The sequence below is a fragment of the Ochotona princeps genome, chromosome 6, assembly GCF_030435755.1.
Source record: "Ochotona princeps isolate mOchPri1 chromosome 6, mOchPri1.hap1, whole genome shotgun sequence".
NCBI classification, from domain to species: domain Eukaryota; kingdom Metazoa; phylum Chordata; class Mammalia; order Lagomorpha; family Ochotonidae; genus Ochotona; species Ochotona princeps.
This window is the reverse complement of record NC_080837.1, coordinates 45,513,214-45,540,911: the sequence shown is the minus strand read 5'-3', so window position 1 is coordinate 45,540,911 and position 27,698 is coordinate 45,513,214. Positions and strand designations below refer to the sequence as shown.

Here is a 27,698-nt window from a genome sequence, read left to right as displayed (position 1 = left end):
GGCCAAATATTCACTGGGTTGCTTTCAAACTGGATAAACTTGATCAAGTTGTTTAATCTTTCTGAGTCAAAGATCTCTTGTACTATTCAGCATAATAGCTCGTCTGTTAATTTTCTCTTGCTCACATATAAGTTGTTATTGGATTGAAAAGTAAACATTTTTATTTATTTATTTTAAAGATTTATTCATTTTATTACAGCCAGATATACACAGAGGAGGAGAGACAGAGAGGAAGATCTTCCTTCCATTGAATCACTCCCCAAGTGAGCCGCAACGGGCTGGTGTGCCCCGATCCGAAGCCGGGAACCAGGAACCTCTTCCGGGTCTCCCAAGCGGGTGCAGGGTCCCAATGCATTGGGCCGTCCTCGACTGCTTTCCCAGGCCACAAGCAGGGAGCTGGATGGGAAGTGGAGCTGCCGGGATTAGAACCGGCACCCATATGGGATCCCGGCGTGTTCAAGCGAGGACTACCACGTCACCAGGCCCAACATTTTTATTTTATTAATTTAAAAAAATTATTTGAGACAGAGAGAGATACAGCTATCTTCCACTCATTGATTCACTCTCCAAATGCCCTTGAGGGAAGCATGGCTAGACTAGGCTGTAGCCATGACCTTGAAATTTATTCCACATCTCACACATGCCTGACAGGGACCCAATTATTTGAACCCAGGTGCGTACCAGGAAAGCATTAATAGGAAGCCGAATCAGCATTGAGCTGTGACCCACCCACTCTCACACACTGATGCAGACATCCCACGTGGTACTTTAACCACTGTACTAAATATTTGCCTAAGTTAAATATATTTCCCCAAAATGAGTCATGTGTGGAAGCTCAAATAAGCCTGGTATTCCTGGGCTTTCTGTATCCAGTTATTCACTTCACCCCTGGGACACTGACTGGTTTTCTTGGTAAGTTTGTTGGGGAATAAACTAGCCAAGTGCAGTTTGGGCCTCTCACAAGGGGAGGAGGACTGCCTTGGTGCAGCGTGGCTGTGCCTGAGTCAGCAAAGTCAGCCAGCTGCCTGGAGCTTGGTGTCATACAGAACATTTTCCCACAGACACAATCCAGTACTCTAATGCAGCCACTAGCAAAGATACAGAGATGATACTTTGCTCCCTCTTTTGACATTTCATTCCTTTCCTAAACCACTCAAAGTCAGGAGAAGGGGAGTCATGCTATACATTGGTGCATCCTCACAAGGATCCCAAAAGCTAAAACTGCCTCTGAATTTTAATGATACTGTGCCTTTTATTGTAAGGCTCACTGTTAGCCTCCAATTATTCATGTTGATCATATTTGGGTGTGATGACTTCCTTTTAGTGCTAATTAGAGATGTTGCTGGAGGCGGTGCAGTGTTGCTGCTAAGAACGTCAGCTCCAGAGATGCTCACCCTGGGTTCCAATTCTGTCTTCATCATCTCTGAAATATCTGACATTACTTAACCTTGATGAGCTTTGGTTTCCTCTTTTGTAAAATAGAATAATGGCAGGATTACAATTGTTGTTAGGGGAATTAATTAAGCTAATGCTAGCAAACCACTTAGAACTATGCCTGACACACAGAAGACATTTAATAAACATCAGCTGATATTATTAAAAATGGCTGCTCGCTTTTATCAAATACCTTTCCAATAGCTCTCAGGATAATCAAATAGTCTTCCTCCTTTATTTTGTTCCCACGGTGAATTGAACATAGGCATTTCTTAATTTTGAACCCTTTCTGTCTCCTGAAATCCTATTTGGCTATGAAATTGCTTTCTTTTAATGGTTGTTGAGTTGGATATGCCGATGTTTCTTTTAGACCCCTGGCACCCACATACAAAGTGTTGTTTTGTCTTATCTTTATTATATTTTTGTATTGAGGAGAAGCTGCTTTAACAAACTGTATCTCAGTTCTTTCTTCTCTTCCACAGTGTTAACAGGTGAGATAAAAATATTTGTTCTCCAAAAATTATGTTCATGGAGGTCAGTGTTTTGTCTTAAGCTACTGCTTATTGTGTTAACATCCCATATGGAAGCACTTGTTCAAATCTCAGTGGTTCCACTCCTGGTCCAGCTGTCTGTCGATGCATCTGGCATAGCAACAGAGGATGGCTGAAGTGCCTGGGCCCTCGCCACCCACCTGGAAGACCCGGGCAGAGTTCCTGGCTCTTGCCTTCAACCTGGCCCAATCCCAGGTGTTTTGGCTGATTGGGAAGTGAATCAGCAGATGGAAACTTCCTCTCTATTTTTCCCAATCTCTCTTTTATTGTCTGCTTTACAAATAACCTTTAAAAAAATAACAATATAACCATAGAACTACCTGATACTGATTCTTTTTTAAAAGTTAGACCTTGGTAGTGGGCAGTTAGCTTAGTAGTTAAGACACTCTTTGGGATGCCAACATTCCCTATCAGAGTCCCTGAGTCTGATACTCAGTAGTGCTCCTAATTCCAGCTTCCTGCTAATGGAGACCCTGGGGGGTAGTGGTGTTGGCTCAAAGAATGGGATTCCTGTGACCCATGTAGATGATCTAGATTGCATTTCTGGCTCCCAGAACCAGCCCCATTCAGAGCCATTTGTGGGCATTTGGGTAGTAAACTAATGCATGAAAATCCTGTCTCTCTCCATATTGCTGCAATTCATTAAAAATTAACATTTAAAAATATGGTTCGGGGAGAGAATCATCGGATGGAAGATCTTCCACTCTGTCTCTCCTCCTCTCTGTATATCTGCCTTTCCAATAAAAATAAATCTTTAAAAAAAATAAATAAAAATATGGTTCTTTATTTTTTATTTTTATTAATCCATAGCTTATCAAATCAATTTGATTAAACCCATCTTTTTCATAAAAAGTTATTTTCTTCTATAGATTTTCAAATTGTTGCTTTGGAGGTTACAACCATCTACACTGGTTCTTCTAGTTCTTTCCAGATGACTTATTATATTTCTGGATAATTAAGAAATAACCCAGGGACTTTTATACTTCTACACGGGATAGTCTTCCCAAGCCGTGTCCTAGGCACCGCGCCAAATGCCCAGCCTAAATTCTCTCCTTGCTGTATTAGAACATTCCAGCACAATTACTTCATGTATGGGCTACCTCATCAGCTGTAGTCAGCGTATATGTGAAGCAATAATACCAAAGCAGTTGTGTTTTAATCAGCATTACAGACTTGTTTGGCATGAGATTTCTATCAGTGATGACCTTGGCAAACCTATCAGAGAATATCTCCACCACTCCACCATCTGCAGATGCTTCAATACTCAAAATGCTCAAAATTTAATTCCACGTCTTTCCTTAAATCCTGCAGGCAGCCTGATGAATAGTCACAGGCGCCTTCAATTTCTGTTCATCACGGCAGAGCTCCATGTCATTAAACGGCATGCATTCATTGTGACTCTGATGAAACCATTCTTTCAGTACAGGATCAAGGGCATCATTTTAGTTTTGTGCAATGTTTTGTCATGTTTGTTAGCTTCTGTTTGGCCCATTCAGCCTGGAACTTCAACAGTTTATTCTTCATTTTCCTCAGGTCACGAATGGTGATCATTCTAATATCACACTCTTTGTTAAGCTAGTTCACACCCTACTGTCTGGTTTCTTCAACCCTCTACCTTACACATAAGCATACATGGTTCTTTTCCTTATCACTGGGATATATGCAGGTCTTTCTGACATTACCAACAATATCTACACCACAGAGAATAGGAAAGGAACAACCAAAAGATGCTGATGACAGAGGATAACACACAGGTAAGTCGTGGTGCCATTTGAATCATTGTGAAGAATCACGCCATACATATATCTATGGCGTGGGAGATATATATATCTATATATCTATTAGGACCAGGCCTGGCATGGTAGCCTAGGTATTAAAGTCCTCACCTTGCATGTGCTGGGATCTCATATGGGCACTGGTTTCTGTTCCAGCAGCTCCGCTTCCCATCCAGCTCCCTGCTTGTGACCTGGGAAAGCAGTCGAGGATGGCCCAAAGTTTTGGGACCCTGCACCTGTGTGGGAGACCCAGAGGAAGCTCCTGATTCTTAGTTTCAGACTGGCTTAGTTCCAAATGTTGCAGCCACTTGGGGAGTGAATCAACAGATGGAAGATCTTTCTGTCTCTCCTTCTCTCTGTACATCCGACTTTCCAATAAAAATAAATAAATATTTTTAAAAATTAGGGCTTATCTTCATCATTGCATTTTCTGATAGTCTATTCCCAAAATTTTTATCTACGGTTGGTAACAATGATTTACAGACTAAAGCCTGCATTCCTTGGTGTTTCCTATTCATTTGCATCCTGTTTTCACTCCCCCAGTTTGTGCTCTGGAACACGGATGTATCTGTATTCCCCAGAACCCCACTAGTGCTTTTTGCCTCCTACTGTATGTACCTTTCACTTACATTCTCCTGCTGGGTTTTTTTTTTAGATTTATTTACATTTTTGTTGGAAAGTTAGATTTATGATTTATAGAGAGAAGGATCTTCCAACTGCCGGTTCACACCACAAGTGGCTCCAATGGCCCTTGCTGAGCTGATCTGAAGTCAGGAGCCAGGAACCTCTTCCTGCACCCACGCGGGGTGCAGTCCCAAGGTTTTGGGCCATCCTCTATGACTTTCCCAGGCCATAAGTAGGGAGCTGGATGGGAAGTGGAGCAGCCGGGACATGAACCAGTGCCCATATGGGATCCCAGCATGTGCAAGACGAGGACTTTAGCCACTAGGCTATTGTGCCAGGTCCTTCTGTTTGCTTTCTACAAAAATCACTAGATAACCTTCAAGTTGTCTTCACAAATCTTAACTTTCCAGTATCCATCCTTTCGCACAGGATCCATACCCTTAATCTTCTATAAACTTCCATTAAAGCAATTATCTCACTTTACCTTCTAATTATAAGATAATTTTTCTCTTCTGTAAGTACCTGTTATAACTACCAAAGAAATTTGTTCAGCAATTAAGAAACATCTTAGCCCACAACACATTCTAGATCTCTTTCTGGGGCTATAGCTATTATTGCAGTAATAGCAATCTATAAGCTGCAGAATTTAGGGGGTTAAAATACTACTTGGGTAATGCAGCAACATAGCCTTATCTGTGCCACCTTATCTAAACCTACCCCCAGATCAGCTCTAAGTGTTGCTATTTTCTCCTCATCTTCTAATATTGAAGAATGGGGCCCAGTACAATGGCTCAGTGGCTACTTTCTAGCCTTAAACATGCCAGGATCACATGGGTGCTGGTTCATATCCCAGACACTCTGCTTTCCATCCAGTTCCCTGCTAATGTGCCTTGGAAAACAACAGAGGATGGCCTAAAGCTCTGGGACCCCACACCCTGTGGCAGACCTAGAAGCAGCCCTCGGCTCCTGGATTCGGATGGGCTCAGCTCTGGCCGCTGCAGCCACTTGGGGAGTGAACCAGCAGATGGAAGATTTTTTTCTCTGTATTTCTCCTCTCTGTAGATCTCTTTCCAATAAAAATAAATAAAATTAAAATTAAAAAAGAAGACTGAGGAATAAACAAATCTGTCAATTTTTTTTTCTTTTATACTATAGGGTTGTGATTGTTTTTCCATTAAACTTCAGTTGTTGGGGCAAGTATTTGGTGTAGCACTTGGGATGCCTGTCTCCTCTGTTGGAGTACTTGAGTTTGGATCCCCACTGTGCTGCTTTCCTCTGATGGGATGCTGTGCTTCCTTTCCAGCTCCCTGCTAATGATGCACTCTGGGAGACAGTGATGGCTCAAGTGCTTGACCTGACCTGGCTCTCACTGTGTGGGCATTTACGGAAAGCAAACCAGTGGATATGAGATCTCTGTCTTTGTGACTTTCAAATACATTAAAGAGCATTTTTTAAAGAAACCTTTTTTCTTAGATTCATTTAAATTTTTTAAAATAAATGATGTAGTTCCGTTTGTTTGTTTTAAGGATTTATTTTATTTTATTGGAAAGGCAGATGTACAGAGAAGAGGAGAGACAGAGAGGAAGATCTCTGTCTGATGGTTCACTCCCCAAGTGAGTGCAACGGCCAGTGCTGCACCAATCCGGAGCCAGGAGCCAGGAACTGCTTTCTGGGTCTCCCACGTAGGTGCAGGGTCCCAAGGCTTTGGGCCATCCTCCACTGCCTTCCCAGGCCACAAGCAGGGAGCTGGATGGGAAGTGGAGCTGCCAGGATTAGAACCGGTGACTAAATGGGAGTCTGGCATGTCCAAGGCGAAGACCTTAACCATTACGCCATCGCGCTGGGCCCCAATCTTTTTTTTTTTTTTTAAAGATTTATTAATTTTATTACAGCCAGATATACACAGAGGAGGAGAGACAGAGAGGAAGATCTTTCGTCCAATGATTCACTCCCCAAGTGAGCTGCAACGGGCCGATGGGCGCCAATCCGAAGCCGGGAACCTGGAACCTCTAGCGCGTCTCCCACGCGGGTGCAGTGTCCCAATGCATTGGGCCGTCCTCGACTGCTTTCCCAGGCCACTAGCAGGGAGCTGATGGCAAGTGGAGCCGCCGGGATTAGAACCGGCGCCCATATGGGATCCCGGGGCTTTCAAGGCGAGGACTTTAGCCGCTAGGCCACGCCGCCGGGCCCTGGGCCCCATTCTTAAATTTTTACTGGATAGTCAGATATATAGAGGAGAGACAGAGAGGAAGATCCTCCATCCGATGATTCACTCCCCAAGTGACCACCAACAGCCGATGCTGTGCCAATCCGAAGCCAGGAGCCAGGAACTTCCTCCAGGTCTCCCACATGGGTGCAGGATCCCGAGGCTTTGGGTCATCCTCAACTGCTTTCCCAGGCCATAAGTAGGTAGCTGGATGGGAAGTGGAGCTGCTGGGATTAGAACCAGCGCCCATCTGGTATCCTGGTGCATTCAAGTGAGGGCTTTAACTGCTAGGCTACCGCACCGGGCCCTAAAGACATTTTTCAGGGCCTGCATTGTGGCCTAACTGGTTAAGCCACCACTTGTAATGCCAGCATCTCCTATGGGTGCTATGGGGACTGGCTAATGTGGTACAGTGGGTTAAGCTGCTACTTGGGATGCCTGCATCCCCCATCTGAGTGTTGATTCTGCTAACATGCCAGGGAAGCGGTGCGTGAGGCTTCAAGGACACTTGGGACAGCAAAATGGAGCTCCTGACTCTGGCTTCAGCCTGGCATCAGGGGAGTGAGCCAGCAAATTAAAGATATGTCTCTCTGGCACTCTACTTTTCAAATAAATAAGTAAATAGATTTTAAAAAATCAGGAGGTAGAGAAGGAGTCCAACAATAGGGGAGGATTTTAGATTGATGTGCTGTGTAGTTCTCAAAGGGCTCTTGAAGTACAATAATCTTTATAAACTAGATGTCAAACTCTTAAAATCTTTAATACAGTAGCCATCTGATATTGTCTTGGGAAGAGGGATGATTTTACCACCCAGGGGACATCTGGCAATGTCTGGTGATATTTTGGGCTGTCTCATGATAGGGAGGAAGGGGTGTTACTGGCCTCAAGTGGGTATAAGCCAAAGTTACTTAGCATTCCATAGTGAACAGAACAGCCTTACATAATAAAGATTGATCTGGCCCAAACATCAAAAGCACCATGGTTAATAAACTCCATTTTAAGCAGTAGGCAGAAGATCTCTACCTGTCTTTCCAAATAAAATAAAAACTGAAGACACCACAACTGCTGAGAAATCGATGGATCTATGTCAGATGAGAAATAAAAAGCAATCCAGCTCGACCATTGAGCTAATATTTGATTATGAGGATATTTCAAAAACTTTATGCATAGTTTTCATCATACTTGTTTTTCATGAACCCTTTAAGATCCCACATGTAAGTGCATTTAAAAAAATGTTTTTGTGGGCCCAGCGCAATAGCTAGTGGCTAAAGTCCTCATCTTGCTTGCACTGGGATCCCATGGGAGTGCCAGTTTGTGTCCCAGCTGCTCCACTTCCTGTTCAGCTCCCTGCTTATGGCTTAGGAAAGCAGTAAGAGGATGGCCCAAATCCATGGTACCCTATACCTGCCTGGGAGACCTGGAAGAGGCTCCTGGCTCCTGGAATGCGGGGGTCCCAAGAGGCTAGGTAGTCTAATAGCAATTAGGAACTTTTTAAACTTTTTGAAACTTCCTTATGTTTGACAACTATCAGTGCTTAGGCGAGTGCACTGCACAAAGGATCTCTAACATTCAAACAACTCAAAATCAACATACCATATGATCCAGCAATAGCACTCCTAGGAATATATCCAAAACACCTGTTTCATGAGAAACCAACATGCATCCCTATGTTCACAGCAGCACAATCAGTAATTGCAAAAACATGGAAGCAGCCAAAATGCCCATCAGCAGAGGATTGGATAAGAAAGCTATGGTTCATCTACTCCATAGAATACTACTCAGCTATTAAAAAAAAAACAAAATGCAGTTCTTTGTGGCCAAATGGGCCAAACTGGAAACCATAATGCTAAGGGAAATGAGCCAATCCCAAAAGGTTAGATACCACATATTTGCCTTAATTTAAGATGATATGATGTTATATAAAACATGTTATGTTATGTATGTTATGTTATATGTTGTGTATAAACTAAAATTGAAATGTCAGTGAGGTGGTCACAGAATGTGGTTAAGAACTCGCATTTATTTTTAACATATTGGTTACTCAATACTATGTCAATTCCATAAAAAAAAAAAAAAGGATCTCTAACAGAAGTTGGAAGTGGAACTTCAAAGGAGCTCCTCTTTGGATTTAACACTGGTGTAGCAAGTAAACTCAATGCTACTGACTTGCTGATTTTCAAATATACACATTTACATAGTAGCTCATTGTTAGAAAAGTGTTCAGTTTCTTCTTTTTTTCTAAAATTGGTTATTCTACGCCAAGTAATCACTGAATCCAGCTTCAGTTCTTATGTTCACAAAGAACAGTTTCTCTTCATCATAATTATCTTTGAGGTTTATAAAGGCAACACTTTTGTTTGCCTATATCATGACTATAACTTTGAAGTACAAAAGTGGGCACATTAAGAAATTAAAGGAAAGCCTATTACAAAGAGGCAAAACCAGTGAAACTTTATCTTCAGAACCTGGACATGGGGGGAAACACTGAAAAGAAAATTTAGCAACAGCAAGAAAAAGCCAGACCATAATCAACAAGGAATATTCTTTAAGTAGACAGAATTTACTAAGAGTTTCTGACAAAAAAAAAAAAAAAAAAGATCCAGATGCTAAGTGGGATTAAGAAAAACAACCTAAGGTATAAACAAAGCGGGGGGGGGGGGGGAGGGAAGTAGAAGGAAACGCACAATAGGAACCACAGATGATGCTTATTAAGTAAATGGCATGTGGATTTTAAAGAGAAGTAATATTATACACTAGAGTGGTAGCGATCAGCCTCTGAGTGTGGCTATCCCTGAGGCCCTAGGATACCTCACAACCCTTCCCTCTGCATGTGTGTGATGGTGAAGAATAAATAACACTCTTCTTCATTGAGAAAGCTGAGGCTCAGCGAAGTGGCAGTTGGGTCGAGTCAGTGGTGGGGCTAACAACCTAGGGACAGTTCTAGCCATTTTTGTTAGCAACAGGAAAGTTATTATTTACATGTTATATTCGAGTATTATGATGGAGGGGTGAGGGGAATGTACCAACTGAACTATTTTCCTATTTTTCCTCCTGCATTGAATCACTGCGAACTCCCAGCAGCCTGCCCTTGGAGGTAGACCCGGCCCTCACGGTCTATGGACCTTGGCCATTGTTAGCGAAAACAATGTTCGTCGGCACACCTCTGCCATTGCTTTGCTCCAAACCAGCCTGCCAAGATGTGGGAGCACGAACACACAGCACTGCAAAAACGAGCCTAGGCAAGACTGGGAAGCCAGAAACCCAGGGCGGCAGTTTGCACAGTTCATCCAGATGAGAGCATCCCGGCCCAGGTGTTGGGTGAGAGGCTGCAGAGGCTCCATTGGGCCAAGCAGGCGAGGTCGGCTCCAATTACTCCTGGGCAGCTGAGCTCACTGATTTCTGTGGCTTCCGGCCAGGATTACGTAACAGGCTGAGGCCTAAGGGGATAAGGATGACCAGAAGAGGCCCTGCAACTCTCATCTCGTAGGCCCCAGCTAGCTTGCCAGGCTGCTGCGCTGGGGCCTTGGGTGGACTCTGCAGGGGAGGGACTTGGGGAGCTCTCCCAGGGGTGGAAAGGAGATTCTTTCCACTACTAAGATACCGCCAGGCGCCATTATTTTGTGGGCTCGTCAGCGGGGCAGCCAAGGAGCCACGAGATGGCAGCAGAGGACACAGCCTTGGACATAAAACCCGAGCCATCTTAGAAAAAAGAGAGCAGATCCTGAAACGGAAAAGAATTCATTTGGGACATATCGTGGGTTGGGGCATAATCATGCATTCAAATCAGAGTGAGGACAAAGGGCTGCGTTTCAAAGAACCGAGGTTAAAATTCATCAGCAAAGGAGAATTTCCCAACCACCACAGAATTCAGTCACATGCTAATGAACTGGATGTTTCTGCAAGGCTTGAAGGAAGAGACGGGGGTCAGGGCCTTCAACAAGTGACATCAGCAGGGACCTTGTCACAGATCCTTCTTTTTGTGAAGTAGTACTTCAAGTAAGATGAACGACCTCCACAGCAGCTGCCAGGCGGATGCAGCGATTGCTGGGAAGCAGAAAGCTGTGAGGGAGGGTGCAGCCAGGGCTGTGGGAACAGGCAGAGTGCAAGAGAAGCAATGAGAAACCCAGGACAAGTGTCCTTCTTGGCTTGCAGCTGGCCCAGGACAACATGCAGGAAAGGGACACTGGTAGTCTTAGGACTCAATCCTGATTCTCCTGACTTCTCGTTTAATGTTCATTCTGTTAACATATTTGATCATCCTCTCCCCCAGTTGTGGCTGCTAAAAATAACTCTAGGTGTTGCAAAATATCCTGGGCTGGGGTGGTGGTGGTGGTGGTGAGGGGACAAAAGGAATCCTCTCTGACTTGCAACATCTTAGACGAATTCCATTAAAAAGTTTTAAGAACTTCATATCTAATCTCTCCAAGACTCTTTGTATTCTTTTTTTTTTTAAACTTATTTATTTTTATTGGGAAGGTAAATGTATAGGACAAAGGATAGAAAGAAAAGGATCATCCATTCGCTCGTTCACTCTCCAAGTGGCCACAACAGATGGATCTAAGCTGATCTGAAGACAGAAACCTCCGGGTCTCCCACATGGGTGCAGGGTGCCAAGACCCTGGGCCATTCTCCACTGCTTTTCCAGACCACAAGCAGGGAGCTAGAATGGAAGTGGAATAGCTGGGACATGAACCGGTGCCCATATGGAATGTTGGCACCTGCAGGCAGATTAGCCTGTGACAGCCATCAGGCCTCAAGATTTACATTTTAAGTCAGAATTTCAGGCTTCTGTAGAAAAACAGGGACTTTGGCATTTCCAGATTCAGTCTCAATAACTGGGTGAAATTTAGTGGGTATAAAGTCTTTAAATACAAGGGATCCTCAAAACATTCATGGAAACTACATTATCATTAACTTTTCCAGGAACTTTTTGAAGACCCCTTTCCCCGTATGTGTGCCCTATAGTTGGCCACAGTTCCTGCCACTCTTTACTACTGCATACCCAGTCTGCCTCACTCATTAAACCATCCCCTGCCTCTAAAGGCAATTCATTTTTCAAACCCTGAAATGCCTTATGGTTTGAAAGCACTTTTCCATATGTGATTTTTACTTCAGGCTTGACAATCCAGGAAGGCAAAGGAAAAGATCTGTGGTTACAACTTCCAATTTGAACAAAATGTAGTTAAAACACCTGACCTGCTCAAGCAACAGAATCAACATTTAGATTTCCTTACCTTCCAGTCTTTATTTTACGAACTTTGCTTGGGAGTCCATGGAATCAAACGAGAATGAGATAGAGGCATACAGATGCCTCAACTGCTGGGCTGCTTGAGAGTACCCACTTGCAATTAACCCTTTTTGCTTTCACATATTTCTGCTTCTCCTCTTTCCACACACGTTGCCTCTTCGAGGTTGAGTGTGGCTGTAGGACTTGCGCCAATGAACTGAGCCAAAAGTGACTTGTGTCCCTTTGGGTTGAAGCATTTAAGAACCAAAGCATGCTTGTTTCACCACTCCAGGAGGAGGAGATGGTGTAACCCTAAACTTCATGGCGATAGGTTAGGTTCTCAAAGTGGTGGCCCTCCATGAGCTTGGAGCCTACTTAGCACATACAGTATGAGAAATAGCACTTTTATGGCTTTAAGCTACTCAAGTTTTAGCATTGTAGTCTACCAGAACATCACCTAGCTTAATCTGACACAGGTTCCTCAGCATGACCCTGAAGTTTCTCAAAAAACTAGAATACAAAACTTTCGCCATCGGATCACAGCATTAAAAGCTGGGAGATAAAGAGAACGGATGTTCTCCAGTTTCCGCTCATCTACCACCAGCTTTTGGTTTCCAAGAAAATTACTTTCCTCTGAGCCCTTTACACAGCTCTCCCTTACGCTGAGGATGATAGAAAAAGGGGGGAGGGGGAAGCCCAGATCTTGTTTCCTCCATTCCAGAGTCTGATCCCCAAACTGTCCCCACCCACCAGACCTCACACCTAACCTTGTCATAGGGCGACTATTACCCCTCCCAAGGTGTCACAAACAAAAAGAAGCCGCAGCTGGCGCCACTGCAGTATCCAGGCGAGGCAGCCAGGCTGCGCTCTCCCCTCACGGGTGCCCGGGCTGCCCTGAGCCCGGAGAAGCAGCAGCCTTCTCTCTAGGGACAGAAGCTTGGCTCAAGTGGGAACAAAAAATGAGTGTGAGGCGAATTCTCCTCCTGGGCTCTGTGTGAATGTGGGGTGAGTTCTCTCAGTACTCCAGCTCTGGTTAACTTTGTAGTTTCTAGCGGGTAGTAAACTGCCCGGCTGGTGCTAGCGGGACGCCCAGTTTCCCCGGGCTTTTTCCAGGTCCACCGAGCTTGGCAAAGCTCCTCAACGGTGGGGGCGGAGCGCAACCAGAGATCCAGCAATCCGACCGCGGCCAGGATCAAGGGTCAGCGGGGCGGCCAGAGGCCGAGCCTGCGCACTCCCTTTCCCGCCTTGGAAAGAAAGGGTGGCAGCCACGCGAGCTCATTACACCGGCGCGCTCGCCAGAGGCGGGAAAGCTCTAGGTCGGACGGCCGCGTCCCTCTTTGCTTGGCCCAGCCCACCAGCCTGCCTTGGCGACTCTGTCTTCAGGCGCCCAGGCCCCGAGGACGCGGGACGAGAGAAAGGCCGCGCGCTTCTGACTCATCAATCTCCAACCTCTTTCTCGCGCGCGCTCCAAGTCTCAGGACTTTGGACCTGGCCACTCGTTCGGGGAGGGGGAGCGTGGCGACAGCGTCAGGGAACCCCCCGGCTGTGCCAAGCGCCAACTCCCAGTCCTCGCCGGTTCCGAAGCTTTGTGTGGGAGGGACATGGACCCAGAGTCCTCTTGCCGTTGCTCAGGCTTGGGTGGCGTCTCCCCGGTGCAGGACGGCCCGCCCGGATCCTCCCCTCATCCGGGGCCAGTGGTCGCGTCCCAAGAAACTCTCGGCTAGGCCACGACTTGAACGCCTCGCATCAGTCAGCAGATGCACCGCGATCTCGCGGCGGAGGGAAAGCTCTTTATTTCCCAGCAGCCCGCGAGGCAGAGGGGGCATGCTGGGATGTGTAGTCTCCAGAGAGTATCCGGTGACAGGATGGAAGGGAGTTGGTGTGTGCAAGGAATGGCGCTGGGAGTGGAGAGGGTTGTGCGAGATGGGCATAAGAGTGCAACGGGATGGGACAGTGGGGAAGGGCAGGCGGAGGGGAAGGCTGCGGCAGGTTGTTGTTGTTGTTGTTGTTGTTGTTTAGGATGGGGAGGCCAGAGGGCTGTGATGAGCCAGGTGTGTCTTTCCCCTAACAAGGCAGGAGGAAAAAAGAGGGGCTTGTTCTTGAGTGAAAATGGAAGGCACCCCTGGGACGTAACGTCTAGGGAGGCCAGCTAGCTTCTGGGTTCGCTGGGGTGGGATGCAGGAGCGCCTGGTGCATCTCCTCCTCAGGGTGGGAGAGCCTCCTCTCCCCAGCTTACTTGTTTGTCCTGGGTCCTGTGCTGTGGACCATGGGACCGTTGTCCGAACTAGGAACGTCCTCCAACTCTGAGAGGCCCTAAAAACCAAATGAGCAGATTGCAGGAAGTAGAAATCTCAAACAAAAGTAACCTGGTTCTCCCCCTTTCCATATGTCATTTGGGCAATTTCCTGATGTGCCCCACCCTCCTAGCCCCCCATCATCTAGATACCCAAGTCCCTCTTACCCACCATACCAAGAGCAATGGACAAGGCCAGCAGACCAGTCAGGCTAAATCCAAGATCCCCTCATTTCCTCTTGACCCATCATTTTCCCTTACATGTCATGGATGACCTATCAGCATGCGGCTTACTGCTCTGTACTTGCTCCACCACGCCCGTCGTACCTCATGCAGTTCTTCGTAGTGCAGACTGGGGCTGCCGCAGCAGCATCCTGGCTTCCTCTGGCTCAGCAGGAACAGGGCGTATGCTGAGGCCAGCACAGCCCCGAGGGTGAAGACCTCAGTGCTGACCTCCAGCACCAGCAGCCTGGCCAGCTGTGGGGTAGAGGGGACTGAGGGTGCCGCAGGGACCCAGCACCAGTTTGCTCTGCTGGGCCCTCTCTCTTTTTTGTTCCCACCTTCTCCTTCATTCAACGTGTACCTGGGAAGGGACAGTTGTGGCCGGCTCCAAGGCTGTCTTTATCACCTCCACCACCAGCACAATGAAGCCCAAGATGAGGTTGAACAGGTTGAATACCATCATAGTGCGCACCTGCCAGACACGCAGCTCAGCCCTGCTCCGCCTGGGGGAACCCATTCCAACATCAAACACCACCTGCAGCCTAGCTGGAAAACCAGGCAAATCCTGATTTGCTCCTGACCCCAGTTAGGAGTTCTCAACGGGCACCTTTCTTGTGCTCGCTCCTTAGTTTTTTGGACCAGCCACCGACAGCTGAGAGGATTAGTCATCTCTTGGAGGACCACGTGCTTCCTGGGTGGAGGGTGTTTGTGTGTGTGTTTGGGGGTGGGGGGAGGGAGGATAGGACCGTGTTTTCTCACCTTCCAGAGGCGGGGTGCTCTTCGCAGCTCAAGGGTGACAATCCCAGTGAGGAGACCCTGAACGTTACACCAGCAAGTGTTAACTAACCTCTGTCTGATCTCATAGGGTGGGGCTGGGGTGAAGGGGAACACCCCAGGACCTTGTTTCCTTTCCACCCTCCCTTGTGATGGGTCTTACGGAGGCTCCAGGCCAAAGTGGTAATGCTGTGGTCATGTGACAGGCAGAGTTCAGGCAGGCGACTGAGACAGCCAGGGGCACGACAGCTACTGCTAGCCATAACTGAGTGACCTAGGGGCCAAGGCAGGGCAGTTGAGGGGGCGCAGCCAGGAACGCCCTCCCCTCCTCACAGTCCCGTCTCTTCTAGAGCCCAGTAATGGCTGTTGGCGGAGGCAAGTCCTCCAGCAAGGGCTGGAGCAGTTTGCTTCCTTACCTGTGTGCTCGCTGCACCTGTTTGTTAGAAGCTACCTGGCGATGGGATCCCCTCTCCTCCCACTCTGAGCCTAGCACAGTTTCTGGCAGGTGGTAGGTGGTGGATATACATGAACATGCTGGGAGCAAGGGGTGTGTTTGTGTGTGGGGGGTTGGCCTGCCTCACCGCCAGTCCCAGGAGGTGCCCGCTGTGCCTCTGCCTTGCCCAGTGTTGTAGTTTTTCCAGATGAAGGCTTGGTCGTTCCTGTTCTCGCCCACCATCTTTGGCCTCCATGGCTCTGTTGACCATGACAGCTGGGTGCTTCCTAGGCTGGGGGAAAATGCCTTCTGGAGCCTGTCTCTCGGCAGCAGGCTCCCCATCTGCCCACACCCACAGCCTGGGGAGTGGAGACTTGGGGCTACACACCTACCTCGTTTGAAGAGGCTACCCTCTGAGTCCCCAGGACTCCTGAGGGGACTGGCAGCTCAGAGCAGACGACAGGACAAATCCATCCTGGTAGAGAGAGGCTGTCAGGACTGGAACGTGGTGGGGCAAAGGTCCCTGTGAGGATCTCAGGATCCAGGAAGTGGCCCTGGGTAGATACCAACTGGCTCCCTCCACAACACACCCAGCCCTCTTTTTGCTCCTGTTTCCTGTTGCCCCTATAGCTCCTCTCTTGGGTTCTTGGGTTCTCTCACCTCATCCCTATGGGCACTAACACCCTGGACCTTCCATTTACCCTTCATTTCCATCCTTCCCCTTTCTGCGTCTTCCTCCTCCAAAGACTTGCTCTTTCCTAGCCAGGTGCCAGCTTACAGCCATTAATGAACACCTGCAGCTTTGTCCCCAGGCTAGGTCTGTTTTAATTCTGGCTTCCCATCTCACACTTTTTTCCTGTCCCTCCCTGTTTGTAGTGGTAATGGCTCTGGACTCTGATAAACTGAAGCTAAACTAACAGAGATGACTGTTAGAAGGACTGTCACTCTTGGCAAAGATACTATTGCTATATTTAAAAACAAATTTTTTAATGTAGGTTTATTTTGCTTGAAAGTCGGAGAAGCAGAGTTGACAGAGATCTTCCATCTGCTAACACCTCAATTTTTTAAATCTAAATTTTATTTTTAATATTGTTTATATAGTTGAGAGGGATGCATGCCTATGTGGACCTCCAATTAGGGCGGGGAAAGTCAGGTATGGAGGAAGGTGCGTGGGACAAATATTTCTTTTTTTCTACTACGTCCACTGCAGGGTTGGAGGAGGGGATAAGGTGGTATAAGGGGTGGGGAAAAGGTCAAACTACATCAGCACCTGGGGATAAGGTACAGTCCATTGATGATGCCTTAGAGACCCCAGTGTGGGGCAGAGTGTTCCGAGGGTGTTACTGGAGTGATTCTGATAGTTCTGAGGTGTCATTGGCTTTGTTGTACCATTGTACCAGGGTTGAGAAATTCTTTCCAAGGTCTGTTGGTTTACCAAGGTCTGCTGGCTGACCAAGTCCACCTGAGTGCATCCAAAAACCCAGGAACATGTTGCAAAGTTTGGCCAGGACAGTGGTCCAACCTTTTCTGCTTTCCATCCTCTGACAAGTCACTTAATGTCCTCTGCTGGCCTAGAGGAGCTGGCTGTCCTGTCCCCCGTGTGCATCTAGGCATGCTGTCCACTGCGCAGGCATTAGAAGCTGAGGAGGCCCAGTTCTGATACATGCACTTCAAGGTCAGACTCCTGTGGCTGGAGTTTAACAGCTCAAATGTCTGCAACAGCTGTGGCTGGACCAGGCTAGAGCTGGGAGCCAGGAACTCATTCCTGTTTCCTCACTTGGATGGCAGGGATGCAAGTGCTTGAGCCATCATCTGCTGCTTCCTGGGGCCTGCATTAGCAGGAAGTTGGATCAGAAGTGGAGCTGGAACTCAGAGCTGGAAACCAGGCCCTCTGATGTGGTGTGCGGGAGCCCCAGGTAGCATCTACTGCTGCCACGCTGTGCTGGAAACAGAAGATGTGGGCCAGCACAGCGAGTGGCTCAATTGGTTAACTTTCTGCCTGCAAGTCAGTATCCCATATGGGTGCCGGTCCATGTTCCAGCTGCTCCACCTCCCATCCAGCTCCCTGCTTGTGGCCTGGGAAAGCAGTGGAAGATGGCCCAGTTTCTTGGGACCCTACACCCACGTGGAAGACCTGGAGGAGGCTCTTGGCTTCAGACTGGCTCAGTTCAGGCCATTGCAGCCATTTGTGAAGTGAACCAGCAAACAGAAGGTCTTTCTGTCTCTCTGTAAATCTGCCTTTCCAATAATAATAAATAAATATTGTTTAGAAACAAGAAAGAAATAGAAGATGCCTTGTGGGCATACAGGACCAGCTTAGAATCTTAGCTCTGCCACTTTCCTAAGTATTGTGACCTCGACACATTCTTTTACCTGCTGGAGCCTCAGTTTGTTTCCCGATAAAATGGGGTTAAGGCTGTGACTGCATAAGTGGTGCCCATGAGTTCACACCGAGGTGCCTGAGGTTCACATACTAATGGGCTACTTCAGAAGCTGAGCTGTGGACAGACTTCCAGCTGGGCCTCAATGGGCAGCGTTCCAAGGTGGTAGAGGCTTATCTCCCGTGCAGAGCTTGAGGTCCACCTTCCAACTCCGATTCCACCTGGGTGACCTTGAGCAAGTCGTTTAATCTCTCTGATTCTTTATCTATATAGGGAAGTTAATAATACCAACCTCAAGGGGCTTGCCTTGAGCATTCAAAGGGAAGAGGCCCATGAATCAGCATAGTCCAGTTAAACTCAATCCACGTTTGCAGCCATGAATGTGATTATTATTTATTGTTATTATTGATAGGAGAAGGCTGAGCCAGAAGAGGCCCTAAGGGCCGTTTAGTAAGAGACAAGGTCTTGGGAAACCCTTCCGGACACGGCTCACATCCCCGGCTGTGGCAGTTGTTATATCCACTGTTTCATTTCCTGGGGGAGGGCGAATTCGCATTTTTGAAAGGTGGAGAACTGTGTGTGTTTCTTTCTGTCCCCTCAGTTCCCCTGTGTGTTGGCCACGTGAGACGCTGGGGCGTGGGCCGAGGATCCTTGAACTTGAGGCCCAGCGGGGAAAGAGCCTTCTTCCAAGCTCATTTTCCTTATCTGTAAATGGGCACTAATTATGTAGGACTGTTAGAAGGACTGTGCACAGCGATATAGGTAGCCAGGCGTTCAGTTATGGTGGAACTTACTTGGAGTACACCACAAGCAAGTCTGTAGCCCCTGTCTAGAGCAAGAGTACTGGAAGGAAGGTACACCCCCACCCTCTGTGGCCCCGCAGCTGTCTGTTCATCGCCCCCAATACCCAGCACAAGGCCTGGTTCTCCTCAGTAAGCCCTTAGTCAATATTTGTTGTGTTGAAGAGCCACTAAAATGACTTCAGGAATGGGCAGTAGCACTCGAGTGGAAGGAGTGGAAGGCGCTGGAATCGTTCCTCGGGAACAGAAAGGATGGGAACAGTAACTTTAATAATGTTTCTTATACGGCCGACATTAACTATCTCTGTGATCGCCCCTCCTCCTCCCCAAAAAGAGAGACAGAAATTGTTAAGGGAGAGGCTCCGAGATAAAACCCTAGGAAGAACTTCCCCGAGTCTGTGCATGTCCGGGCAGAAGCGGCGGTAGAGCCAACTCCTTCCCTGGTATGTCCGGGTTTGGGGTGGGAGGGGCAGTCCCGCTTGGAGGCTGGGGGAAGGACGAGATGACCTTTCAAAATCTCTTCCAGTCTCCGGCTGGAATCGCCCGCGCGCCCCACCCCCGCTCCCTCCCACAGCGCCCCCCAGTCTCCTCGCCGCCCGCACCCCGCCCCTGGCGGCCGCCTCTCGCGGCTCCCGGGGTCCCCGGCTCCGCGTCCCCAGAGCCGGAGCCCTGCTCCCGCGCGGCTCGCTCCCAGCCCCGCCGCGCCGCCCCCCGCATGCTAATGGCCGGGCCGCCTCCCGCCGCACACAATGCGGGCCAGGGCCGGGGGCGGGGGACCGGGGAGGGGGCGGGGGCCGGGCCGGGGGCGGGGGGGCCGGGGCCCGGCGCATCTCCCCCGGCCCCACGTAACGCTGACGCCCGCGCCGCCGGCCCGCCGCCCGCCGCCGCCGCCGCCGCCGCCCGCTCCGCCGCCGCCCGCCCGGGGCTCGTGAGTAGCCGCTCCCCCCGACTCCCGGCTCCCCCCCCCGCCCGCCGCCCGGCCCCCGCCCCCAGCCCCCTCCCCCCTCCCGGAGCGGGGCGAGGGGGGGCCCGCTCCGCGCGCCCGGCTCGGAGCAGGTGCAGGGGGCGGGGGCGGGGGAGGGGCGCCGGCTCGGCCCCAAGCAAACTTCGCCCAGAGCTCCTGGGGGGCGGGGTGGGGGTGGCGGCCTGGGAAGCCTGGAGAGCTGAGGGGGGGCCCCGGGGGAGGGGGGAATCAGATGGGGGGGCTCGGGAAGCAGACGCCAAGGGGGAAGGGCCAGCGGCGGGGTGTGGGGGGGCGCTGGGAGGTGGGGGTGGCGTCTTTGTAGGGGCCCGGAGGCAGGGCGCGCGAGGGGGGAACCTGGGGGCGCGGGGCGGACGGGCTGCCAGGGTGAGTGGGCGAGAGCCCCCCCCCCCGGCCCAGGTAGGGCTGGTGGGGGAGGGGGCAGGAACCCAAACTCTCCGGGAGTGGAGGGGGGGCGGGGAGAAGGGAGAAGATGGGGGGTGCTTCCCTCGCTGCGTCCCAAACAAAGTGTCACAAAGAGCTCGGCCCGCGGCTGCGGCGGCGGAGGCGGCTGTAACTCAGCTTTTGTTCTCCCGGCCGGGGGTAGCTGGGCCCTGGCTTCGCTATCTCCCGACCCTGGCCCCCATCTTCCTTGCGGCTTCCCTTCCCTGGGAGGGGTATGGGGTGCTGCCGGAAGCACCCCTCGCGGGGGATCTGAGGCCCCAGCCGGCCGATTTCTCTGGGAGGGGGTTTTTCCCATAGGCCCCTCCTGCCCTCTCCACCTCCGCCACCCCCCCACCCCGTTTCTGAAGACCAAGGCGCCTGTAGGGTGCCATGTCTCTAGACTTTAGTAGGGTCAGCGCCGGTGAATGGGGGGCTCAGGGCCGACTGCACGCCTCCTCCCCCCGGATCAGGGCCTCCCAGAACTTGGAGAAGCAGGGTCGAGTTAGGACATGCCTCTGGGATGAGATTGGCCACCAGGGGCGGTGGGTGGCGGCAGGTGTACCTCCTCCTGCAAAACTGGGGCCGCAGACCCGAGGGTGAAAATGGGGTGGGTGGGTGGGAGGGGAGGCTTTCCACAGAAACTTAGAGGGAAAGTCGCCGAGTAGGGTGGGTTTAGCTGCCTGGAGACTGAGCTCCTGAATGCCTGGGACAGGAAACCATAAACGTGAGCCCCTGGCCACTCAGTGTAGTGGCCGTGATTCCTTTGCTTTTAACCTCCTCTGGTTCAGGGGTGATGGTAATTGTTACCAGACCTGGGAGGTGCATCGGGCTCCCACAGAGGGGAGAAACGGCGTGTCCTAGGGACAGTTGGAACCCACAAGTCCTGACCCCTCGTCCCTGACGCATTGATCCTGGAAGCTTTCGAGTGCCAGGGCTCAGGGGATGAGCTTGGTGGTCTTCCATTTGGCAGATGGCTTCTCTGTACCTGTCCTTGTTTCTGAGTCTCTTTGCCAGCTACTGCACACTATCCTGCACAGTAAGGGTGTGCGGTGGTCCGCAGCCCCCCTCTGCACCAGTTCCCTGGGCCTGGAACAGTCATTGGCCTGTTGCTTTGGGGAAGATCCTTCCTGGGCCCTGCATCCCTATAGAATCCAAATAAGGGCAAAGTAACCCTTGATTCCCAGTGGGGTTGGAAAGTAGGTCAGTGCGGCTGTCTGGCTGTGGCTCGTGGATGGCGTTTAAGGCCTGACGATAGAACACTCACAGTGCTGTCCGCAGGCCATGCACACATGACCGAGCTGCCTGACAGGATCCCAGGCTCTTGTGGTCCCCCCTCTGTGTGGCGCTCAGGACCTTGGCCCCTGGTTTTGGTGTGGAGCCGATTCAGGGGCTCTTGCTTGGGCCCAGCAAGATGTAGAGCCATCTTCAGGACAGTGGGGAGGGGAGAAGCTGCCTGCTGGGGGACACGGCTTCAGTCTGGGTTTCCAACCTACAATTGCATGTATCACAGTATTTCCATCCAGGGAGCTTCCATGTGCACAGTGAGGCTTGTTTTGACGGGGGCAGTTGTGTCCTGTTCCTCTGAGTGAGGCCAGCCTGGTTGGAGGTGTTGTGTTTGCTGTCTTCCAGGCTGGTCTTCCGGGCCCTAGATCTGTCCTAGAGTCTGAGTGTGTGCCCATAGGTTAGTCAGCTATGACCATGCAGTATTCCCAGCCTCCCACCCTCCGCACGGCCATCTGCTTCCTCTGAACACACCAGATTGGCTGTACACCAGGATGTTCCGGGAATCCCCAGGAGAGCAACAGAATGTGACGGACCCAAACACGACGCCTCAGTAACTCATTCCAGAATGTAGGATCTGTAGCTGTTGGGACACTCCTTATAGCTCAAATGCTTTCAGTTACATCTATTTTCGATTACCTCTGTCTATTTCCAGTGACAACCAAAAGGCCAAAATAATCCCTCTGGCACTGCTGATTTTTTCTTTCCTCTTGTGGTTCTCAGATAGGAAATTACAAAAAAAAAAAAAAAAAAAAAAAAAATCTCCTCACTGTTGGCAGCCTGTGAAGCTCACATGGCCATCCTGGCCCCTCTAGCCTTCACAGCTCCTCTCTATGGTCCTGAGGTGGCCCCGGCTACTCTTTGGTAGCCCACTGCACTCTCCATGGTACTGAAGGAGATGGCCGGCTGTCCCAGCATCTGGGTCCAGAGGAGAGCCTGGGGCTTAGAACCCCAACACTTTCCAGGCGGAAAGGACTGTCGGGGCAGTGAGTCCCACCCCTTGTTCTACAGATGTGTGATCTGTGAGGATCAACTCCACTTCTGCTTGTGAGGCTGTGAAGGATCAGGCTGGGCCTACGGTGGCCGTGTGCTCCTCCGTCCAGTTATCCGCCACTAGCCACTTGATTCCCTGGCTCCTGCCCGGCTCTGGGCTGCTAGGAGGGGCTTTAGTTGGGGAGGAGGGCAGATGCTCTGATTTGGTCCTCTGGTCACCACTGGGTGAGGACACTCTGAAGCCCCTTAATCATCCTGCCCATCAGCCACATGCCCACAGGACAGCTGCCTGCCCCTCCGCGGGAGGTCCACTACCCCTTCAGGGAGCTTGTTCTAAAGGGAACATGTGTGGCCCTCGGTGCTGCCGAAGAGCAGGGCAGACTGCTGGCCCAGTTCTCAGCGAAAAATCCTTAAACACACTGAGGCTTGAGTCCTTGTCTTTTCTCGGTAACCCATTTTGGTTTCATAATGCCTATTGTCAGGAAGTTCATTGTAGCTGACATCCTCCGTCTGGGCAAAGAACTAGGTTAGGACCACATCCATGGTGCCTCAGGCATCTTACCATACCAAGGTGAACGCAGGGAGGGCGTGACTGGAACCACTTTGGCTCAGCCTCTCCAGGCCTGCCTGTCTGGAGCTCAATCCTGGGGGTGCCTGGACACACCTCCTCTGCAGCTCAGACAGCTCCTCTTCCTCTCCAGCCCTGGAACTCTGCACATCCCAGGCCTAGGGAATTTTAGCTTGGAGAATTTTAACCCCTTCCCACCCAGAGCCAGTGCCTGGCCCCTATCTGTGCAGATGGCCCGGCCCCGCCCCCCCGTGCCTCACTCCTGCCTCTTGAGCTCCGAGCCAGTGTAATCCTCCTCTTGTGTGAGGGAGCCTCTCCCCTGCGGAGAGGAGGGAAGCCAGCTTCGGAACGGCCCTGGACAAAGGGGCAGCGATACCCCCTCCAGATCCCAGGGACCCAGGTTGGAAACCTGGGGGTGAAGGTTCTGGGGTCTCCCCCCAGCAGGTTTTGACCCCTCCTGCAAGCGTGGCAGTGCCCCTTCACTTCCACTCCTCCCCCAACACTCTCCTCCTCCCAGCTCGCTCTCCCTCTCCACGCCCCTCCCCCTCTGCCTGTCTCCAGACTCTGCTGGGAGGTGTTTCTCTCCCATGCATGAATGAGTCTCTGTAATGAATGGAAATGAATGGATCAGGAATCCAGGCTGAGGGAGGGAGGAAGAGGGAAAAAGAAAGAAAGACAGGGTAAGGGCAGAGGGAAGGAAGGAAAGCTGGGGAGCTGGAAGGATTTGTGGCCGGCTGGTGGGGCAGCTTTCCGGATTCTCCTGGTCTGACTTGGGGCAGCCCCTGAACAGGACAAGCCCACCCACCCCACGGGCAAGCTCAGTGCACAACCGCACTCCGACGGGGAGTATCCTGTGATGTCCCCCCCCCCCCAGGCTACCCCATCAACGGGGGCTGCTGCTGGGGGGAAAACCGAGGGTTATCCAGGGCCTGGCCAGCACCCTCCCTGTGCTCCCACATGCTGAAAGGATACAGAGAGGCTAGCTAGGCTTGGGGCTAACCAGGGCTCTCATCTTTTCCTCTCTCCTCTGTTTCTCTTGTCTTAGCTCCTCGGCACCTGTTGCCTTCATTAGCAGCTTTCCCTGCTCTTCCCTGCACTCCCCAGAACCAAAGAATGTGAAGGGCGTCCATGGAGGTGAGTGACGCCCTGGCCTGAACCTGCAAGAGACAGCCACTCCACTCCTTCCGGCTTGCCTTGCCCACAGTTCCCCCTGTCCCCCCACCGCCCACCCCCTCCCGGGCCTGCCAGTAGGGGCTGTTTACCTGCCAGGTCCCTGCGTTCCCGTGCACACTAGTCCCCAAGCTTCCGAAGTGGTTGGTGCTCGATGCAGGCTCCAGGCCCACGCCTCCCTGCTTCCTTGGCTGTCTACCCTTTGCTCTACATTCTTTTCCCCCGCCCCAGGGCTCACGTCTCCGCGCGCCAGGCGGCCATTTAACGCCGTCACCACCGGCCTTTGACGGCGAGCTGGATTTGCAACGTTACTCCAACGGGCCAGGCGTGAGCGCGGGGTCGCCCGGGATGGGAACGGTGGGCTGGTCTGAGAGTCGAGCTGGCGAGCGGCGCTTCCCTTGCCCGGTGTGCGGGAAGCGTTTCCGCTTCAACTCCATCCTGGCCCTACACCTGCGGGCGCACCCAGGTGCACAGGCCTTCCAGTGCCCGCACTGCGGCCACCGCGCTGCGCAGCGGGCCCTGTTGCGCTCGCACCTGCGCACGCACCAGCCCGAGCGCCCTCGCAGTCCCGCCGCGCGCCTGTTGCTGGAATTGGAAGAACGTGCACTGCTGCGCGAAGCCCGACAGGGAAGGGCCCGAAGCTCGGGAGCCATGCAGGCCGCTCCCGCCGCCGCCGCCGAGGGTCTGGCACGGCCTCAGGGCCCCTCGCCATCCGCCTTCCGTTGCCCCTTCTGCAAAGGCAAGTTCCGCACCTCTGCGGAGCGGGAACGCCATCTGCACATCCTGCACAGGCCCTGGAAGTGTGGCCTGTGCAGTTTCGGCTCCAGCCACGAGGAGGAGCTGCTGCACCACAGCCTGACGGCCCACGGGGCTCCCGAGCGCCCCCTGGCGGCCGCCTCCGCCGCACCCCAGCCTCCGCCTCAGCCCGAACCCCGATCGGTGCCAGAACCGGAGCCTGAGCCGGAGCCCGAACCCGAGGCCACGCCGGCTCCTGCCCCGGCCGCCCCCGAGGAGCCGCCCGCGCCTCCGGAGTTCCGCTGCCAAGTGTGCGGCCAGAGCTTTACCCAGTCGTGGTTTCTCAAGGGCCACATGCGCAAGCACAAGGCCTCCTTCGACCACGCGTGTCCCGTGTGCGGTCGCTGCTTCAAGGAGCCCTGGTTCCTCAAGAACCACATGAAGGTGCACGCCAGTAAGCTGGGCCCGCTGCGCGCTGCCCCGGCGGGGCCCGGCTCGGGGCCTGCCCGGGCTCCCCAGCCTCCCGACCTGGGCCTGCTGGCCTACGAGCCGCTGGGCCCCGCGCTGCTGCTGGCCCCCGCGCCCACCCCTGCCGAGCGCCGGGAGCCCCCGAGCCTCCTGGGCTACCTGAGCCTGCGAGCTGGCGAGGCCCGGCCCAACGGCGAGGGCGCCGAGCCCGGTGTCGGCCGCGGCTTCGGAGGCTTCCGCCCGCTGCCTTCTTCCCTGCCGGCCCGAGCTCGCCGGCAGCGCGCTGGGGAGCAGGACGAGGAAGAGGAGGTGGTGGAGGCCGAGGAGGAGACCTGGGCCCGGGGCCGGTCGCTGGCCCCCCTGGCTTCCGTGCACCCGCGTGCCGCGGGCGACGGGCCCGGGCACTCCACACCTGCCGCGGGCACCCAGGCGAGATCCTCGGGCACGCAGGGTACGTGGGACCTTCCCCTCTTGGCACGCCTTGTCCCCCACCGCGACCTGGCTAAACGTGACTGCTGTCGTCCCTCGCTGTCCCCACGCCCTTCTCTGCTACCTTGCACCTGGGTGTGTATGTGTGTGTCGGGTGTGGGGGTGTACACAAGCCACCCTCCTGACCTGCCCTTCTCTTGCAGAGGAGAATGGGCTGCTGGTTGGAGGGACCCGGCCTGAAGGGGGCCGCGGGGCCACCGGCAAGGACTGTCCCTTCTGTGGGAAGTCCTTCCGCTCAGCGCATCACCTCAAGGTGCATCTGCGGGTGCACACAGGTGAGTGCCAGGCAGCCCCCTGGGAGGGTGAGGGTCTGGAGCACCAGCCAGCGGGGAGCCGGTGGGAGATCAGGTGCGCCTTTTGGCATCAGGGTAGCTTGCCGAGGCCCCGCAGGTGAGGTCGGGAAATGCGGGGACGGGCAGGTGGGGGTGGTGTGCGGTTATCATGATCTCTGCCCGACTCTCCCCAGGTGAGCGTCCCTACAAATGTCCGCACTGCGATTACGCGGGCACCCAGTCCGGCTCTCTCAAGTACCACCTGCAGCGCCACCACCGCGAGCAGAAAAGCGGGGCGGGCCCTGGGCCCCCTCCGGAGCCGCCACCACCCCCTTCCCAGCGGGGTTCAGCCCCGCCGTCCGGAGCCAAGCAGGCGCAGCAGCCTGCGAGCTGGGTGGAGGCTGCTGTGAGCCCCCGGCCTCCCTCGAGCGGCGCCGGGCCGGGGTCCCGCAGGAAGCCCGCTAGTCCCGGGAGGACCCTGCGCAACGGGCGAGGAGGCGGTGAGGCCGAACCCCTGGACCTGTCCCTGCGGGCGGGGCCGGGGAGCGAGGCTGGCGGCCCCGGGGGCACCCTCCACCGCTGTCTCTTCTGCCCTTTTGCCACTGGAGCTGCCGAGCTCATGGCCTTGCACCTGCAGGTGCACCACAGCCGCCGTGCCCGGGGCCGCCGGCTGCCCCAGGCCGACGCTTCTCCGCCCTATACCCGTGCGCCCTCGGGAGAGACCCCGCCCAGCCCCCCGTTGGAGGGGGAGGACGGCCCCGGTCTGTCGAGGTCGGGAGAAGCAGGGCTAGGGGGGCAGGAACGGTAGGGTAGCCCTGTTAGGGGGTGATTAGCTTAGTGAGTTCGCCACGCTGGAGCGGTGGCGAGCGCTAGAGGTAGTAGGGTAGAGCAGCCAGCAGGGGGCAGCGTGGGATCCACATCCCAGCCCCAGGCGGACCAGCTGGTGGAGGGGGTGGCGGGCGTAGGAGGGTGGGCCTGCGGAACCCACTCAGCCCAGAGGAGTCACAGTGCCTTAGAAGTGGCAGAGGTGAGGGTCAGAAAACGGGGTCCCGGGGCTGGCAGAGAAGGGTGTGCGCCTGCCTAGGAGCCGCTCTGCCAGTCTGCTGGTCCATAGGCGTGAAAGTATATTTTTGTACAAGGGTGGGGGTGGGGGCACTGTACCCTTCTTGCCCCATCGGGGCCCTGTAGACGTCGCTATTTTTGGTACGATTCCTGTCCTCCCTGTTTCAAAGTCGTGTCCCCAATAAACAGGTGTCTTGAGGCACAGAGCCCGGTGTCTGCCTCCCTCCGCGCTGGTCCCTGCAGTGCGCCCCCCACCCCAACCCTTCCTGCCCAGGAGGTAGTCAAGAGGCTGGTGGGAAATGCAGGATCTTGGGCTGCACTGCCAGCTTTGCGATTTGCCAGCTCCTAGAGAGGTAACATGAAGTAGCCTCACGGGCTCCTGTGCACTGTGCCCTGGGCAGCCTCATTTTGAGAACTGCTAGACTGAACTGGACCCCAGCTGGTCTGTGGCAGGTTCAGTCTCCAGATATAGGTGCAGAGTGGGAGTGGAAAGCTGGGAGCCACAGTGGAGGAGTCACCTCTCCCCCCCCACACA

General features: G+C 52.8%; 2 protein-coding genes across 7 annotated transcripts; one reads left to right on the top strand and one right to left on the bottom strand.

The window, feature by feature from the left end:
- Positions 1–12,608: 12,608 nt before the first annotated feature.
- ZNF219 (zinc finger protein 219) lies at positions 12,609–27,369 on the top strand. Of its 5 annotated transcripts, none has more exons than XM_004584656.4 (5): positions 12,609–12,822; positions 24,013–24,101; positions 24,369–25,791; positions 25,973–26,104; positions 26,296–27,369. In XM_004584656.4, exons 2-5 carry the CDS (start codon positions 24,096–24,098, stop codon positions 26,907–26,909), a joined length of 2,175 nt encoding a protein of 724 aa, XP_004584713.2. In that variant the 5' UTR covers positions 12,609–12,822; positions 24,013–24,095; the 3' UTR covers positions 26,910–27,369. The 5 variants fall into 5 exon arrangements, with proteins under 5 accessions (XP_004584713.2, XP_004584712.2, XP_058522125.1 ...); XM_004584655.3 differs by lacking the exon at positions 12,609–12,822 and adding an exon at positions 18,967–19,163; XM_058666142.1 differs by lacking the exon at positions 12,609–12,822 and adding an exon at positions 19,262–19,648.
- Positions 13,847–16,037, bottom strand: TMEM253 (transmembrane protein 253). Of its 2 annotated transcripts, XM_004584654.2 has the most exons (7): positions 15,932–16,036; positions 15,688–15,831; positions 15,270–15,380; positions 15,092–15,148; positions 14,694–14,804; positions 14,438–14,587; positions 13,847–14,130 (listed from the first exon to the last, which is right to left on the bottom strand). In XM_004584654.2, the coding sequence occupies exons 2-7, from the start codon at positions 15,808–15,810 to the stop codon at positions 14,050–14,052; spliced, it is 633 nt and encodes a 210-aa protein (XP_004584711.2). In that variant the 5' UTR covers positions 15,811–15,831; positions 15,932–16,036; the 3' UTR covers positions 13,847–14,049. The 2 variants fall into 2 exon arrangements, with proteins under 2 accessions (XP_004584711.2, XP_058522137.1); XM_058666154.1 differs by lacking the exon at positions 14,694–14,804 and having other exon boundaries at positions 15,932–16,037.
- Positions 27,370–27,698: the final 329 nt, after the last annotated feature.

Bases quoted from the DNA above. Each gene is read 5' to 3' on its own strand.
- ZNF219 (XM_004584656.4), top strand. The intron at 25,792-25,972 runs GTACGTGGGACC...CTTCTCTTGCAG, and splicing joins GAGATCCTCGGGCACGCAGG to AGGAGAATGGGCTGCTGGTT. The intron at 26,105-26,295 runs GTGAGTGCCAGG...GACTCTCCCCAG, and splicing joins GCATCTGCGGGTGCACACAG to GTGAGCGTCCCTACAAATGT.
- TMEM253 (XM_004584654.2), bottom strand. From the start codon at position 15,810: ATGGTCAACAGAGCCATGGAGGCCAAAGATGGTGGGCGAGAACAGGAA. The intron at 14,805-15,091 runs GTGAGAAAACAC...CGTGTCTGGCAG, and splicing joins GAGCACCCCGCCTCTGGAAG to GTGCGCACTATGATGGTATT. The intron at 14,588-14,693 runs GTACACGTTGAA...TCTACCCCACAG, and splicing joins CCACAACTGTCCCTTCCCAG to CTGGCCAGGCTGCTGGTGCT.